Raw genomic sequence first — 19,565 nt, forward strand, 5'->3', positions numbered from 1 at the left:
CGCAGTGGCATAAAAATTCTAGCTCCTATATGTTCCCGTTATAGCCTCAGAAAGGATTCCGTTAATAGAATGCAACCGTGAATCTATCTCTTTCACTCGTTCGCTCTGGTAAACGATAAGTTGCTGTGTTGCAAGTTTATGCTTTGCAATTATCGGCCCTGATAGACTGCAACAGATAATGATTGTACGTCGTGCGTCGAGTCCTCAAAGAACACGATCAACAACACCGTTTTCATAGCGTGATGGCCACGCAAAGGATTATTTTTAAAATTCCCGCTGAGGATGGCCTTAATAGGTCGTTTGTAAGACGACAATGACGAAACGGAATGCTGCCATAGATGCGGGTAGTTTATTATTATAATATTGAGAATTTTCTGGGTTTCAACGGGTCAACTTTGAATATAAAAATAGTCGAAAGATTGTGCAAATCGGCTCGTTCGTTTATCGCTAGACGGAGGATGTTTATACAAATGTATATTTCTTTAGACGATTATAAAATGGGACATAGATAGAAATTTGTTTTATATTTAGAAAGTTTTGATCGTTTATTTTGCATATATTTTTGGCAAGATAGTAATCAGGTAGAATACTAATAAATAGTTGAACTCTGTATATTTTACTTGAAAATTGATAATAAAGTGGCAGCTGAATGGAAGTTCATCTCGTCTTTAGAACAGTTTAACCATTCGTATAAGTCATGTGTTTCGTATACTTTTGTGAAAAGATAGTACACAGATGGAATGGTAATGAATAATTAAAAACTACTTAATGCGCTATTAATAAGGATTGTTACAGGTATTTCTAGAAATTTAGATAATCCTCTTCGCGAGGTACTGGCATCACTTCTATTTCTTCTCTATTTACAGTATGTCATGTTACATTTGTTAGCATAGTAGGTACGGGTCAGTTATCGATAAAACAACGCTTTGAGATGAATCGCTTAGAAAGAAAATAAACTAGGAGGAAAGAAAAAACGTTATTAAGCTAATATTAATGCGAATCTTATTGGTAGATTGATAGTTCTGGAAGCTTTTCATGCAATAAAATAGGCTCAATATATTGTCTATGATTTCATTTTCCATACTTTTATTCATTTTGTTGTTATATATATATATGTGTGTGTGTGTGTGTTAGTAAGAATTTTTATTCTTTGAAAGAATATAAATGTATACGGGTAAAAAAGATATGAAATACATAAATAGAAAAATATTCATTATTTACTATCTGATCTATATAAATACATAATTTTTAAGTATTTAAATTTTTATGAATTCTTAAACTCTGCAAATAGAAATAAACACAAAAAAAAAGATTCTATTACTCCTTATGTCATCTATTCCTTAGAATATATTTCAAACTACCAGTATTTTTTAACATATATGTTTTAATAATATTATAATAAAGACACGATGTTATCATTATTTAAACAGATACAACAATAGCCTAAATTCTATTCAAACAGTGCCCTTTTTTAGACACTTATCATTGCATACAATTTCATACAAAGGGAGAAAAGAAGAAGAAAGGCAAAAAAGCAGAACGGATGCGCTGACGCGCTGAAAAGAAAAATACGATTAGATACATAGATGAATTCAGTTCAGGCGTAAAATAGTTCCCACTATCAATTTTCGTCATCTTCCTTCAGGAAACAGCCATAATCCGGCCTAGTTTGTACAATCACTCTACACACGTCAGCAGTGAATAAATTTGACGAATGAACAATCGTCCAATCGATTTAAATTTGTCAACAGAACTGTTTGATCGAGCTACTTGAAACAGTAAAAACAAGTAAAATAAACATAAGATTTAATAAATGAACAGAATAAAAAGACCAATTGAACGAATTCTATGCAAATGAAATTTAAACGTATCTTTACATAAAAATTGTGCCTTTACGTAATTGATTCGATTTTTTAGGAAAGAAGACAGAAATATTCGATATAATATCAGTAGTATTTTAATACGTTCCCCTATAAAAAATTTTCTCTTTTAATTTTAATAAATGAACAAATAAACAATCGCAATAAATGAGTAAAGAAAATAATATTCAAAGGTGAGTTTTCATAATATTTTGTTTTAACGATTGACGATTGCCTTAATGACGATAACAGTGGAAGCAGTATTAATGATTAAAATCTATCTTAATAATCAGCATCTGGCGATCATTATCCGAATAAGTCAGATAAAAACGCACAATTCAATGCAAAGTCACAAAACCTATTAAAATCTCTCTTTCTATAAAAGTTCACCTCGGAAGAGCGTGCTACGCCAACACAAGAACTTCGTCATTATCCTACATTGGGAATTACCACGATCTCGTTTCTAGCCTTAATCATCACCATGCAATCATTATTGTCTTTGTTGCGCAACAAACAATCAGTTTCACGAGATGTTCGACTAATCATCCTTCCGTGAGGTGTATCGATCATTACTGCGTATGAACCAATTACTATGACTCTTTCAAACTAAGAAAGAATCGATTCTTTTTTTCGTATTTTCTGAAAGAATGTCCTTTGAAAAATATATCTACAAAAATCTATGTTCAAATTTTCCAAATAATACAATGAAGTTATAGTCATTTAGTAAAGGATGTAAAAGTCACTGGTTAAGTATGCATAGAAAAATGTGTGATTAATAGTTGCAACAGTTATTAGTAGCGATTTGTTATGCAACTTCATATTTTTATGAAGAGAACTAAAGAAATGAAACATACATGGTAATCTATTTCGACTGCTAAAAATTATGATGAGTAGTCCACTTTGGATATTTTATATACTTTTGTGTATTGTGTGCATTCTACGTATTTGCGTTTAAATTTACCTTTAAATTTTTCATAGATGCAGGAAATCTACAGTATAGTTATAAATATAGTTGGTCTAATTAGTAAGTAAAATTTAGAATGTTTTAATAATTATGCAAGATTATGTTAGCTCTGAAATCAGAAAGAGTAAAATTAGATACTGTTTTCAATGATTTTTCATCCTTTCCTTTCTTCATCTATTTCCTCGTTCGTTTTCGCCTTTTCTACCCTACCTTTCTCTTTTTAATTCTTTTAATCTGTGAAAAATATGAAAAAGGAGAAAACATCGATAGTAAAACTTCAAAGTACCGCAATTCTTTTAATCATCTATTTTTTTCTCCTTTCTGCTACCCGCCAGATTCAATCTCATCCTAATTAAGAATTTTTTTTATTCATTTATCTCAATTGAGCAAAAAAGGCAGAATCATGAAAACCATGAGGAAACTTTCCTTCCAAGCGATAGTATATTCGGAAGTTCTGATTGTTTTCCGTTCAAAAAATTTACGAATCTTAATAAAACATGAATAAATAGATATACAAAATCTCATATCATATGTAACATATCATATGTAAAAAGAAAAAATGGAAAGGGAACTAAAAAATCTGTCGTACATTACAATAGGCCATAAGTAATAAAGTTTTAATAAGACACTGTAAACCAAAACCAGAAAGGGAAGTCATATGTCTGACAATAGAAGATACAGAATAAAATTCACGGTTCGGCCGTGAGTTCGTTCGTTCGTTCGTTCGTCAACGAAGCAAACGCCCACAGTCGATTGAGAGCGTCGGACTGTTAAACACAATTGCCCTTAAATTGAGATGTACTTGTGACTATTCCGTTTCGTTCGACACTGTTCGGATCGCCTCGAATCGGTCCTATGAACATCATGGACCTATGATGTCCACCGATCGATCTGGGTCATCCTAAACTCGTTTAAAGTCCTGTTTTCAATGAGAAAGTATGCACAAACATGAGAGACCATTTTTCTTTTGATAGGGGATAGTGATAAAATGATACGAGGAATATAGGTTACACCTGGACTGAATCTATAAGAATTACTATCGTGTTCTCCATGTAAATTATTCCAAATTCATCTAGATCTTCCTCTTTCTTTTTAATCTTTTTAGAGTCGATATCTTTTCTTTGGGAAATCCGTTTATGAGAAAAATAGCTTTTTATTAATTGAAAGGGCTGCTGCAATAAGGGTACAGTTCTATAAATTCATAGTCAGTTAATATTCGCAGCGATAAACTTTTTTACTTCTCTAATAAATACAATTTAAACATTGAAGCTGCCTCTTTATTCTGGCAAATACTTTAATTAGTTATTAATCATAGAAATATATTTTACCAGGTGGGATTATCAAGAACATATAATGCACTAGAATTTGTGGTCAGAGTTACCGGGAATGAATACATTTATTGTGTAATCGATTAATAACTTATTAAAGTATAATGTTGTATATACATAACATCAAATATAAAAGGGATAGTAAGGAAAAGAAAATTTTTGTTTTTAATTTCATATCAAAGTAACGAAGGAATATGGATAAGGAATGGATGGAATAAGGATAATGGAAGGTTCGAGATAAAAGAACTATTCAAACAGCAACTATTCGAAGAGTAGGTGAACGGATAATAAATGTTTTACTGTACTTTGAAATAAATATGTCAGCAATTTCCTACAATCGTTCGTACAAAAACATGAGATATTTCCGGTAGCGTAGTAAGTAAATCGAGCACGTAAAAAGTTACTCGTTCAAAAGTTTGTTCATTTCAAAGAGAATATGTAATACTCGGCCTGATTTTTCTATTCATACAAATTTTTATATCGAACTTAACTATTATTATACTGGTTAAATGTATCCTAAAATATTTGATACGTATTCAAACAATTGTAAAATATAATTATTATTTTCTTTGTATTATATAATAAACAATTGGCGCAATATATAAATGCATTAAAATGCATTACAATTAATTTATAAGCTATAACAGACTAAAAGCAACATTTATAATAGCAAAATTATCATAAAAATCTACAAACATTAATCTCATGAAAAATAAAAATCCAACATTATATTCCTGTTTCCAAAATGGTTCTTTTCATATATTCAATGATACTAAAAGTAATTCCTAGTCTGTCACTTAAATGATTGCTTCGAGTAATTATATACTTGGTTTATCACTTGAACTGTTCGATTACACATACTAAGAAAACCTGCGATCAAAGTAGAAAGTAAATAACATTACAAAACTTCGATATACGTAATGTACGGGTACAAATCTAAACTCCGTATTAAAGTCTAATATCGTTGCTTGTCCCGTTGGACAATTAGTATTCCGAAAAATGTGTTCTCGGGAACAACCTGCCACCAATACTAGTTCTCCTTCAATTAGCTGTTCTACGCAAGCCAGGCAATTACTCGTCGAGTTTTTACCACGGTGCCTCGTTCGATTCTATCGCAACAGTAGTTTCGCGACCGGTAACACGATGCTGTTCGTTCGAAACATAAACATATCTTTCGATGACTCAGTAGACTTTTATGCAACGGACGTGGAAAGTTCAGCTGCACACAACAGCAAACAGCTGGTGTCTGAAAAACTCTATTCCTATCACACGTTGTTTACCGTTTCATTCCAGGACGATTGAAACAGGCTTGATTATATTCCTTTTGAGAGCGTTCGATCACTGCTCGAAGAAACTAAACGTTTTAAAACTACAGCGCTACGATGTATCGCAATCGTGTGAATAACATTAATTTTCACTCCCGATCCGTTCACCACGGATGATGTATTATTAGAAACGCGAGATTCTCGTAAATGTCACGCGTTTCTAATTCGAAACAGCATTCGGATCTCCTAAAGTTCCACACGGTCACAATAACACGTATCGATGAACCACTGAACACACCAGTCACAAACTCACTCGACGTGTAAAACGGCCTTGTTTTGATTACCGAATTTACGTGCACGTGTGTTCACACCGAATACGCTTGTCTAATAGCTGGATACTTCGAGGAACTACACGCGAGTTCGATCGCTATAGAACGCGACACGACTAAGTATCCTTTCTCTCCGTCCATGAAACACAAAAGTTTGCCGGATATCCTGCGACAGAATATACACACGTGCTTCGAACACTGACCGACGTTGCCTCTATTCGGCTAAACCAATGTCGACTGTTATTTTTTTTTCTACTATAGAGGGGAGACGACACAACGGTATATATACACACTAAGCGAGAGAGAAATCCACGAAAGAAAACTGCAAACCAGTTGTAATACGAACGAGATCGTTTTCTCTGGAAAACTAATGTTATTAAGTTGTCTGAGATAGTTCTGTTCGTTGTGAAATTATTGAAAATATTCGTATTCGTCAAAATTCGCGTGGTTTCACGAGTTCGATGAAAGGAACGAAATTAACTGGTTTTTACGATTCTTGACGAACCCAGACAAGGGACTACGGATAAATATCGACGGCAAATAACGACGGCGTGCGGTTTCGATGACCGCGAGAGTATTGCACATTGGCCGACCAGTCGAGAGGGACCTGGCCGCGTGAACTGACCAGTAAGGACAGGCAGTCGTTGCTTTGACTGTCGTTAAATTAACCACAATTACCAGCGAGGCCTACACGCACGCGCCTTCCTCTCTGTACGCCTACTGTGTATATTACCGACGTTTATATGTTCATGTATGTACACACATCCGTCTTAACTTTGCTCGGTCGTGTGCGTTTACACTTGCGCGAACGCCATTAAGCCAACGATATACGGTGATCTCAAACTGCTATTGAATAATGCGACGATTCAGAGGAGATTTATGGAAACGAAAATAGTATGTTCAATGTTATTGGGTCTCTTGAAGAGATTTCTATTTCTGTAGTTTCGAAAACTTTTACATTTTTATGAAATTCTAGATTTTATTTTTAACCTTATTAAATTTTGAATAGTAACTTTTTATATTATTGAATTTTAAGTGATTATATGATATTTAATTTCCCACTTTTTACAATAGTTCGATAAAATTAATTTGTACTAATTTACTAAGTTAGTAATTTATAATTTGTAACATACGATATAAAGTTGTCAGATCAAATAGCACGAATTTAATAGGAATAAGTTACAATATATTCGATGTAAATTCATAATTGGATGTTCATCTGCAAATTAATGACCGGAAATTAATACCGTGAAAGATCTTGCATTCTCAAACGCATAAGCAAAGAAACACATATCTATTCGTATCACGTGCGCACTCCACGCACAATTACAGATAGCGTTTAATCTAGTTTTCATGAATCGATCTAAGCAAACGTTTACAAACAACTATCTCATACATTTTCTTATCTGAAAAAATTATTTTATTAGAACATACTAAATTGGAACGATAATTGCTAATTTTATACATTCTTTTTAGATTTACATTTATATACATACATCAAAGATTAGTAAACCATTTCTAAGTTAAGAATTATACATACTTAACACATCGTATTCGTAGTTAATCACACTTTACATGTATACGACTGTTTGACAGTGAACATTGGTCCGACATTCTGATAACCAACACAAACATACTCGTGGTTAGGCAAGCGATCTCAAGAAAACCAGGTCATTAAGAAATGCAATTTGATCACAAAAACGATTTACTATTCCTATAAAATAACCAAAGCAGCGTTCATATGTTTATTATTCAAATCTAACTTAATTTTTAATATTTGATGCATTTTTCATGCATTTAAAAATAATTTAATATTTTTTAATATTGATTTTAAGGAAAGAAAAGTTTTCGCTCGCACGGTAAGTTGAATTTCAGGAATTCAGATACCATTGAACAGTGTTTGAAACGACGCAGCGGCGAAATACGTGATTCAGTTCGAGCAGATTTGGGAGGGGTGAACCACGACAATTAACAAGTTAGTTGCCAATTACCACGTTATCGTTCGCGATACCGTCATACGAACAAACACGTCATGCGTACAAGAGGTTGACGACTCTATTGAATTAATTTTTTTCTCTTCCTTGCACCGGACTGCGTTACCGGGCGAAAAATAAAACCCAAAAAGGAAATGGATAATTTAAATCGTTCTCGAGTTACTTTACGAACTGCGTTCATTTAAATTCATAATTTTATTTTTTACATGGTGAAGAAATAAATTTATTTGTCGGGAATGGAATGTGAAAGTAAAATTTGTTGTAGATTTCAAGGTTAGGTCTCGAACTTTAGAAAGTTTAATAGATATTAACCTTTACATATCGCGCGGGTTAAAACGTGAAACTGTATTCAGTAATAATATGGAATAGTCTATATACTTTACAGACTTAATACAATTAGTATGAAAGAATATATTCAAATTTCAGGGTGCTAAAAATCCTAACCAATAGTTTTTCCCAAACGAAACAAAAGACAAAATGGCTGTATTCGGTCAAAGTATTCAAATATTGATATTTTAAAAATCCTAAGCAATACTCTAGCCCGAAGAGAACAAAAAACAAAATAACTATATTCAGTTATATGAAGGCAGAATAGTACATGTATTTTTAATTTGTAACGCAATTCATAACAAAGTACTTAAGTGCCAATATACTGAAAATTCTAACCGGTACTCCTTTAGAAGAGGAAAAAATAAAATAGAAATCGGTACAATTAAATCAAATCTATGGAGAAGATGGAGGGAGAAGAATCTTCACGCACGAGTTCGCGCGCACAAATTGATATGCAACGCAACGTTTCTCTATCAACTTCCTTCCTGCACGAATTGAAGGGAAGCATAAAATGGATATTGCGCGTTCAGTTCACTTTTCGTTATCTAAAATCCAATGCATATCGGTTCCTTTGTGTATGTATCCCGTAATTGTAGCGTGACGTGTGCGTGGTAAACTAGAAACTATCTACTGTAATAGCAGGTCAGAAAGATAGTGCGATGGCCTCTCAATAGTCTTGCTACGAGAATTACCCATTAGCCGTGTAGTTCACGACGAACAACGCGCCTCGTCAATTATCAAGATTTATGTTGCGACCGGCGCGCCCTCCTAAACGAATCGTCGCAACCAAGCATTGAAAACTTTGCAGAAGGAAATAAGAATACATATAAATCAGATCTGCCCTAACGTTTTCTATCGTATCGTTTATCGTAATTGATAGATCATCTTCGTAAGCTACTTTATAAGAAATTTTATTAAAAAGAATATATTTTATAATTTAATACTGTTTGCACTTTCAATGCTAGTCAAAGATTAAGCATATTTTTAAATTTTGAAACTAAGTAAAGAAGGATATGCAATTAGAAAATAATGTTGGTTCTTCTTTCATCTTTTTAACTTATGTTACTGAGGTTGTTAATTTAATTAATATAAATGCATGGTCCTTAGTTAAATGAAAATTTTAACGTCGCTGCTCTACCATAATCTAATTGAGACAAGGTATATAATGCGTCATTGATGGAAGAAATAATACCACAGAATATATTAATTTCCATAGCGCCAAATATTTTATTAATCCTTATAAAGATTCATTTAAAGATCTATTCAAACGCAATTCATTTGATTGGTAATGTGTTGATTCTTCGGACAAAAAAGCTTTTAAAACGTTTGCGTTTCTTTTATTTCATCGTTTTTCTGACTACGTTCCCAGCGTTGTTGACTTTTACGCGAAAGGAGTAATTGGACTAAACACATCTGCGCGTTTTATCGTTGGCTTCTTTATTGGCGTGTGGAAATTGAAATTGCAGAAGAGAAAAGGGGAATCTCGTTTCGAATCGAAATGAAAATTTTTTGTAGAAGGTTTTACAGTTTATGAGATTATTTCACTCACTAGTTGGACTGTTAAAGATGAAAACCAAATTCCAAATAACTTTAGATTATTTTCTAGTACATCAGTGCTCCCTTTTCATTTTTAAATATATACAGTAACTTTTATTTCATTATTATTTAATTTTACTATTTAAAAAAATATATTTCTCTTCTCTATAATCTATATTATGATATATATTTTTCTAAAATCATTTATTTTAAAATTTCCAAACATAAGTATTAGGTCGTCCGAAAAGTGTCTTTCTTTTACAGACACGTCTTTTACAGCGATGCATCTTTATACAAACATGAAACCTAATCTGTCGAACGTTGTGATCTTTATTTTGATAGAACAAAATGGATCATACGTAATTCGATAAAATAATATAAAACGGAAAATGTCGTGCATCCATTATTTCCTTATAAAACGAAAAAAACTTTTCGGGCGACCTAATACATGATTTTTCAATCAAATGTTTTGGAAGCAGATTAGAAGTTCCGACAGACAAGGAAGCCATATGGAACCCCTTTGATTTTCTCTGGCGCATGGCATGGGGAACCTTCATAACCATCTCGACCGGAAGCTAGCTGCTAGAGTTCGTACGCCATATGGTAGGAACGAATTCGTTCAGAGAACGGATACATAACATGTAATTCTGTTCTGATACAATGCTATCGCTCACGGAAGTGTCTTTTGTTTAATCGTTCAGTGTACCTAAGAAAAGAAAAACGGCTTTGAATTTACTCAAAATCCTTTGTTTTTCTTTGTTTCTTTTTAATAGCCACTAATTTATAACCAAAAACTTGTATACTATGGTATAAATACCACATTTGGAAGAACGTAAAATCTCTGAAATTAAAATTAACATATAAAATTCTGAACTATCTGCATCATATTGAAAAAAATAAAAAATTTATTATCATCTCTGAATAAGCTCATACAATTATAAAATAATGATTCGGTGGCAGAAAGGTCATAGGTTCGTAGTGACTATGCAGTTCAATCATAATGTAATATCGCTTAAACAATGAATGTCATTCTAAATGTCATTTTCATACGCGAAACAAAGAGACCGCAGATCGATTCAAAATACTTGGGCGAAAATCAATTTAATTTTATATATGAAATATTACGAACAAACCATATATTCCTTGGTATGTATAATCTATGCAAAAAGCCTAATATGGGATAGTTTAAGACATATTCTCTAATATTAAAACTATCGACTAAAATATAAAATTCATGCTAGAAAAATGAAAATAAAGAATATATGAAAAATAAAAAGATTAAAAATCATAGAAAATTATTCAAATTCTCAAAAAAATATTGTAAGGAAACAAAACTAAAAGAAATTGATTTTTTACAGATCTATCGTGGAAAACTCCAAAAAAGAAAAGGCTGGCCTTCGATGCAAATCGTGCATCTACTCCACATGTAGCATGTACATACTCAACAATATCACGACTCCCTTCACATTGTTAGAACAGCAAATCTCCACAGGCATTTTCCAATTAACATGTGAAAGAAACCTCGTTCAATATGAGAATCCAATCGAGGCAAAAACGTACACCGGTACACGGAATCGAGAATGCCATTTGCGGTGCATTCAACTCTAGAAAAGAGGCAGACATAAATGAAAGAAAGAAATAGGTGCCGCGCTTGAGGATCATGAGAAAAAACGACTGCTCTCGATATTCCTTCTAATCACTTTCAAAGAGACAAAGCTCGAAATGAAAGACGTTACGTAATTACCCTTTGCAAATGTGATTACCACCATCGAGCGACTTTTCTGAGCGTCTACAATTTAATTATGCTGGAAAGACTTCGGTTAATTTTCGTAATTAATCCGAATGCCAATCTCCACTGTTACGGAGAATCGGCATTTTAGTTGGAAGGTTAAATGACATCATATTTAATAATTTCATTTTATACTATTAAATATAGGAAAGAATTCTATTTTTTTTAATGATAAGCGTACAGGTAGGGAAATTCTTATCTGTAGTTTTATTATGATACGTTTTATTTCTTTCTATAATGTACTGATGATTTTCAAACTTTTGATTTTTAATAGTAATTGCAAACTAACTGAAGTTGGATTTTTGATATAAGAATTCTCCCTATTTATGTATGAACTGTGTAGGCAAAATGTATTTTGATTTACAAAAAGTTGTAATACTTTTAATTATTTTCTTAAATATTATGTATTGATTTCAATAACTTTTCTCCATTTCTTGAACATAATGATTCAATACTATCATCACTATATCGTTACTAATAAGTGGTTAATTTTTGAAATCAAAATATCCTCTGCAATATTTCTGATATTATATCTTAAATTTAATCTACTACAATATAGATACCAAGAGTAGAAAAAAAATCTTAGATTCATTGTAAATAGTTCTGATTAAGCTAAAACGCGATGAGAATGCAGTATTGGCGGTATACTTTATCAATCGCTATTATGTTGATCATTATTTACTGCATACCTCAAAACAAGGTGATAAATGATAATACTTAAAAAATTAGATGTCAGTAGTAAAAAACGCTAAGATATCTTAAACTAAAGTATTTACTGCTGTAAATTGTAGACCGTAATATAGACAATAGAAACACAGAACCTTTTTCTACATCTGATATTTTGTTCAGTTTGTGTAATTGGATACTTGGAATTTGTAATTCTCACGAACGCAATAAAATGCGTCGCCCGTTGTTCATTTAAAGATAACATGCTTATTTAGTAAATATGTATGTATTTAGTGAAATAATTGAAGTCATCTTTATCAATCGTTAGATTAAATAATATATATCGTCTTGGCAAGTGTTATTTATGCGATTAAGTGTTTAATATTTATATCGTAATTCTTTTCTGAGTCAAATACAAAATTTCATTGCGAACTAGAAAATTTCTATTACATTTAAAAATATAGATTTTATAAACTTACAATTAATGCAAATTACACATTTATGTTCTAATCTGTGAATTTATAATATAATTTCTTTTGATAATATTTTGTTTGGTAATGCTGATACAGCGACCTCCAAGACCATTTTTTCGAGCTCGACATTGCACCGCACCGCTTTTCTCGCGTTCCAAGTAACGCGACGAGAGAAATTCTATACATTTAAACGAGTATTCGCACTACTCTACACCAGCGGCATTAGATGTCCTCGTCTATCTAGAATTTCCAATATTGTATAACGCACACATTGTGCGAATGTATCACGGTAAAACTGTGGACGAATGAAAGAGACTTATGGTATAAATGCACGCGAAAATGTCGAAACCAAAATGTACGATGCTTATAAACTAAAATTCAATGAAATCGATATGTAGACAAATAATGTATAGAGCTTATGCGAATTATAATACAATGAGTAGGGGTCGTAGAATGATTACTAATGTTTTACGTAATGATTACTCAACGTAGACAACTCAAAGAAATAAAAAAGAGCTACGAATAACTACTTACGGGTTTTAGGTTAGGTTAAGTATCTACTGATTTGGTGTATCGAACTATCACCGAGGGGAAAGATCTAGGAACTTTACTGTTCCGTTTAATGCTCGATTTCTTTCATCCCCAGCTACTTCAGATGCAAGAAAAAGCGAACGCATTTGCATCTAATGAACCATACCTGGAAGTACGTCCTTAGTATCGGGGTTATAAGGATGAATCCATCCGTTTCTCTGCTGAATAATGCACTGGAACATGTTGCTGGACTATGCGTAGGTCTCGATTCGTGTTGATCGGCTGTAACGAACGAACGAGCAAGAGAGAGAAAGAAAGAAAGGGGGAATGGAAGGAAGAGGAAGGGAGAGAGCGAGATGGATCGAGGGAGAGTATACAGCGATTAAAAAAGGAAGACGGGGAAACAGGGTGAAAAAAGACACAAGATCCGTTATAGTTGGCAAGTTCTTTCAATGGGCCACCTTCTCTCTCTGTTCCTTTTTAAAAATATCCCTAGAGCGCACCAATTACTGCAAGATCGAGTTCCTCGTTGATTAGCGATTAATATTATCGTACGGCGAGTATTTAGAGCAAAACTCAACTCGATCAAGTGCGTAGAAACGAATCTTCTCGCTTACTTCTTTTCCGGTAAGATTTCCAAGCTTCTTTCCAGAATGGTTCTCCGTCAATGCACCACCATTACCGGAACGCTCTAGTTTCTTTTCGTCAATCGTAAAACCGATTCGATTCACGATTCGAGTGATCGGCATGGAGCTCGATGAATGTGTATTTTTGCATTTCGTGAGAAGATACTTTCGATTTATACGCTCGTTGTCGTTCGTTGAAAGACAAGATCGACAATTGGACCGACCTCCATTTCATAGGAGAAACCGCGGGTATTCATCATCGGCTTCACATCATTATCAAATGTTCTTCTTGTCGCTCGACTACTCTCTCTTCTTTCTTCGAACATGTGTGTATATTCACACACACACACAACTGGTATACGCATATACGCACCGGTTCTTTATTTATCCCTCTCTAACTCGTTCGTTCGCTTTGTCTCCCACCAATGGACCACCACACTCTTTCTTCTTCCGTTTCTTGATTTCTTCCCTTCAGGCCTGGCTTCCCTCACCGCAGCCCGCTACTCCAAGGACTACTCTCATCCTCGCAACAAAACGAAACTCTGTGAGTTCACAGCGATCTTTCCATCGTTCGGCACACGCGCTCTTACACGCAACGTAATGCAATGCACTCGACCGACCGACCGACCGACCGACCGCTCCGGCCTTGAAACGTGTGCACTTCTCTCTTCCCGGTCTAACCGAAACCCATCACCAACGTTCGTTCATACGGTACACTAACGTATGTATTCTGTGATGTTAACGTGAGGAAGAACCAAAAGGGGTGGGCAAGAAGATTGACCAACACGCACAGGCCAGGGAAACAAAGGCGCGGCGCGGTTCAAGAAAGTTAAGAATGACAAGAAAAAGGAAACGAAGGCAGAAGGTAGTCGCCTTCTCTCGTTGCTCCTGCGCCCAGAGGGTGGCTGGTCGGCTGGCTGGGATCGAACTAGATGGCTCGTCGCCAGGCAACCGGATTTTCTGTCTCTCTCTTGCACACCACCTCCCTCCCTTTGCACTCGTTCTCACTTTATCCATCTCTCTCTCTCACTCTCTCTCTCTCTCTCTTTGTTCACTTCTCTTTGTCACTCGGTTCCGTACCGGTGCTCTTCTCGCGTTTGCTCTAACCTCCTCGCTCGCCCCACCTTCCTTTCCCCTCTCTTCCTCTATCGTCGCGTTAAACTCTCTCCCTCGGTCCCACTGAAGAGCCGCAGCAGTAGCAACACACCGCACCACACCACATACACACCGGTTACTCTCATGCTCTCTCTCGTTCTCTCTCGCTCTCCTGACTCGCCACCCCCTGCATACTCCGGAACGTGTAGAGGATTCTCTCTCTTGTATATACCTTGGCCGATGACTTTAGGCAGACCGCGCACCGATCTTCACCGTCGTGCCTTGAAAATACGATACTCGATCGAAATTAAAATTTAGAATTTTTTTTTATACAACATGAGATGTTACACGTTTTTCAAACGAGAAATCTCTTAAATGGTAGAAAGAAATGCAGAAAAAGTTTAAAAAAGTTAAAGAACCTTTTTTTCTTCTAAAACTGGAACTATCTAAAAATTCCAGATGACGTATATTTTGATTTAGTATCTCGCGATAGATTTTATACTAGGCTAAGTTTACGTGCTTCTAATTATTGATATTGTGGATTATCGTATTTTTGTGCACGATCAGTCATGATAAAGAGTTTGCGCGCAATATTGACACACGTTATATCTTCAGCTCAATATCTAGTTTATCGGAAATTTGTAAGCAGAAAGTAGAAAAGAAAGCAAAGAATACGATGAAGTTTATTACTTTGAATTGAAACATTCGATTTTGTAGAATAAAATCGGCTTTATCCATTCCGAGGAAAATTCAAAATAGCTGAATCTGTATCGATGTTGTTACAGAAAATAATACAGAGAAGAGGCCATTTATGAAAAATTGGTCGCGCACAAAGAAAAGCCAAAATGAGACAATCGGTTACGGTTATTTTATCTCTTGGCGCGCTTTGCTTTCCCCCATTGTGAGGCACTGGCACGTCCTCAAAACGGCTGATTCTCACAGTAGTAGACACGACGATTCTACTATACACGGATCATAAGGCCGGTGCAGTGTAAAAGGAAACAGTAGAAGAGGGAAAAAAAACAGAAAAGAGAACACACTTGAAGTTGTTAAGCCGAATCGGCCAGGAAACTTTCTACGTTGAAAGCGTTTCACTTGCAAACGGAAAAGGGGACGAGTCTGTAGAAAACCGATTATATACCAGAGAAATTCCGCGCTCCCGATGCACCGTTTCGAAATCAACTGAATCGCGTAATACCGTTGTCGAAGCGTCGAGCGGAAAGTGTATATCGTGCATACGTAACGAGAGCGAGGGAGATAGGTAGAAAACGGAGGACAGAGATAACAGTTGTCCGAAGAGGGAGAGGGTTAATGAGGGAACAGTAGCAAGAAAGAGACGTAACGAAAAGAGATGAAATAATAGCAATAAAGTGAGGCGAAACGGTGCAAAAGAGATGGCCGCTGAGCTGGTAGGGGAATCAATGAGTGTTACTCGCGCCACCGCTTTTGTTTCTCTCCTCGTCTCTCTCGCTGCATGGTTATACTCTCTGTACACCAGTCTCCCACCGTGGTGTTCTATATAGGCTCGTCCAACCCTCGAAGCGTGACCGTGACTGTGACTCTGATCAAACGGAGTGCACGTGTCCACCGTGTGTACGTTACTCTCTGGCTCTGCGCGCTTGCTTGTGCTCTCGCTGGTTCTGTTCTCTACATCCCCGTAGAACTTGTACCACGTGGAAACACTTTTCTTCGTTTCGACGCGGTTATTTCACGCGATACATGCGTATCATACACACGGTTCCATGTCGTCTAATTGTAGACATTCTTCGCTTGGTCAACAAACACTTAACCATTTCGGTAACCATTTCAGCGCCACGCGTCCAGATTTCTAAGTAACTTATACTTATATTTTTTTCATTTTTCTCGTGATTTCCATAAATTACTTCACATTACATTTCGTTCGATAGTTAAGATAAAGAGTGGTTAAAGTACATAATTAAACATTGTTTTACGTGAGTCTAGTAAATTTTATAATATTTGTTATAACACGAACTATCTTATATAATGTATAAAATTGGTAACTGTTCGTTAATGAAATGTTTTTTTCTGGTACGATTCTCTGGTTTCTTAAAGATAATTCAAGAGATCGAGAGAGAGAGGGATTACACTTGATATAAAAGTGGATCTCGTTTGCTCATTCGATGTACTCAGCACCCTGAAACAAATTGCTTTTCATCGGCCACTTCGAAGGCACTCAGGGATCATCTTACGATTGGCTTAGCTTATCGGCAGGTTGCTACCACTGTTAGTTTTTCTGCATTCTTTCATTTACTTTATCGCCAACTGGTGAAGAAAAACATGGTCAAACTGTTTTCTATTCATCTTCTTATTTATTTTTGATTCTTAGTATTTTAAGAGTCCGAATATGAAATAAAAGACAGTAGTATATAAATGCACTTCTGTTTTGATTTTACAGAATTATTGTGGAAGTTATGTCAATTATTATGATCGAGGTCAAGAATTTTATAAGAATAAAACAATAAATTCTACGTAAGAAGAGAGCATTTAATCTTGCTCTAAGATCAAAATACGAGCATTGTGAAATCATTAGCGTCATCTGTTATTTAATTTCCAAGTCATAATAATTGGATCTGATTTCGACAAAAGATACTTTTATTATTAAATTTACAAATATAGAAACATGAAAAGAGGATAGTATCTACAATTAACAGCATAAACTTGATTTGAATGAAAGTAATATTGTATTTCAAAAAATGTTCAAAAATCAATCCTTTTTTAAAATTTATTCTCAATGATAATGATCGATATCGATTCGTTTGTTTTACTTATTTTCCTTTTCGTGAAGAAACTGCACTTGTTTCCAACATAATCACGTACTAAATCTGAAACGTCGTAAAAGCACTTATGAAAAATGTACCCTGAACCTAGCGCGCTCGCAATTGGCTGACTCAGCCAAGTGGTTCAATGGGATACCGCGCCATTTCATTGATGCCGCTAACCTTATGGTGAGTAACGGCCAATGTCGTTCCTTCTTCAATTTAAATTCTAAATTATTTCCATGAAAATTACACTATACAAATTTATATTTCTTCAATGTCTATTTTACACTTATCAAACAGCATTAAATTAAAATCAATTGTTTAAGCAATCTAGTCTTTATAATTATCGTATAGTAGTAATAATGATTGTCATCATTACCCTTTTATATGGTAATTTTAATTTCAAACATTAAAAAATTGTTAGTTACTTATAGTATAGATGAAGTTCATTCAATGTGTACTATTCTAAAACTGAATCTCTATTCATGTGATCATTACGTAGTACCGCTACCGCTATTTTAAAGCTACAGATCGTTCGGAGTCCCGACCTTCGTACAGATAAGCGTGCAGATTCAATACCACTTGGACTTCTTACCGTGCACCTATCCAGAAGTCTTTGTTGACCCATCAGATTAGTGTCAACCTGAAACAATTATTCTCCACGCAAAGTTTCCGTACAATTTTACAATTTCTATGTTATACATTCCAGACTAACACAAATATAAATATCGTATGCATGCATGCACACTATTCTTGTATTGGTTAATCACACTTTCTGATTATTCCATTTTTAGAAATTCCCTATATCTCTTCTTTATTATCTCTTCTTAATTAAAGATATGAAATGATTCTAGTACTTTTAATTTAATTGTCTTACCCTATACTTTAAAAATAGTTCTACTGCATTCTTTCCAAGTAACAATATAAGATAATTTACACCGTGTCTCTTGCTTAATTTTTTCGACAGCCCTCAGGATACATATACCGGGAAATGGAATTAATTTAAAGTGCAACGAGTATTTTCTTATATGTATACCGTCAGTGTTAAATGCCAGCAGCACAACCCTAGGCGCTTTATTCGCCTTGCTATCTCGTTAGCGAACTCTATTGGTGTTTCTGTACAACTCGCGACATTTCCTCCTGCAAGTTCACAATTTACCCGGTGAGAGGCCGCGTTCTTTATCTTATAATCGTTTTTCGGAGTGTAAACGCACCCATATTGTATATACAACGACATTCGATTGTCCTTACGAAGGAATTATCCGATCCCCTTTTCGGGCGATTTATCTCAATTAGTAACTCGTTCCGATAGTTAACGTCGTACATCTAGATGAAAATTTACGCACGCCACAAGCTAATTAATCTAACAATGATATAGACGTTAGGGAGACATATTATTTCTTTGTAATTCCTTCGCCTTTATCCTAGTAGGACTTAGTCGCTAATGAGCTGAAATAAAATGAATGCCCTTGCTAGCACTTACACATGTGCATCAAAAAATTATACCGCCCTGTGTATATGTGTGTTCGCTGTTCTACACAGCGGTTTAGGAGGCCGAACTTTCGTTCATGATATTTATAGATCGGGAAAATCGAAAATATCCTTGAAGTTATTCAAAGGGATTACAATGTGTGATAAATATATATATATATATATGTAGGGACTTCAAATTATAATATTTTAATAACCGAATAACTAGACTGCAGATTTTTATGCATACGATTTGAAGATACAAAAATGTACAGAATGCGTATGATACATAATAATATATAAAATATTGAAAGTAGAATAATTGTTTTTAATAGGTATTTTATATTTATATCTTTAATCGGTAAAACGAATTTCTATCTAAATTCGATCTTTTCATTGCGTTCAAAAAAATATAATTTTTTTGGAAAACATTTAAGTAAAACATGTAATCACAATAGTACCCGAATGAAAGATATACATATCTTTTACTGGCTGGGATAGATACCCTCTTTGACATTCTAAAAATGGTG

The 19,565-nt window shown here is 34.6% G+C and overlaps 1 protein-coding gene and 1 long non-coding RNA gene across 13 annotated transcripts in view; one reads left to right on the forward strand and one right to left on the reverse strand.

Moving 5' to 3' along the window:
- Positions 1-19,565, reverse strand: part of LOC122571062 (SLIT-ROBO Rho GTPase-activating protein 1-like) — a 43,623-nt gene that overhangs the window by 20,229 nt on the left and 3,829 nt on the right. For 2 of the 12 annotated variants that reach the window (XM_043734308.1, XM_043734305.1), the window contains exon 1: positions 5,432-6,337. The exons of 5 other annotated variants lie outside the window; for them this stretch is intronic. Coding sequence is in view for 4 of the 7 variants with exons in the window: in XM_043734299.1 (XP_043590234.1) it covers positions 13,231-13,306 (76 nt within the window). In the remaining 3 variants the exon portion in view is untranslated. Of the gene's footprint in view, positions 1-5,431; positions 6,338-13,230; positions 16,429-19,565 lie in introns of those variants that run through there. 5 more of the 12 variants (XM_043734299.1, XM_043734298.1, XM_043734300.1 and 2 more) reach the window with 5 other exon arrangements.
- On the forward strand, positions 6,360-13,148 carry LOC122571067. The gene is made up of 3 exons (XR_006317940.1): positions 6,360-6,496; positions 10,085-10,208; positions 10,964-13,148. It is a non-coding gene; the product is annotated as an uncharacterized LOC122571067 (long non-coding RNA).

The sequence above is a fragment of the Bombus pyrosoma genome, linkage group LG9 (genome assembly GCF_014825855.1).
Source record: "Bombus pyrosoma isolate SC7728 linkage group LG9, ASM1482585v1, whole genome shotgun sequence".
Classification (NCBI taxonomy): Eukaryota; Metazoa; Arthropoda; class Insecta; order Hymenoptera; family Apidae; genus Bombus; species Bombus pyrosoma.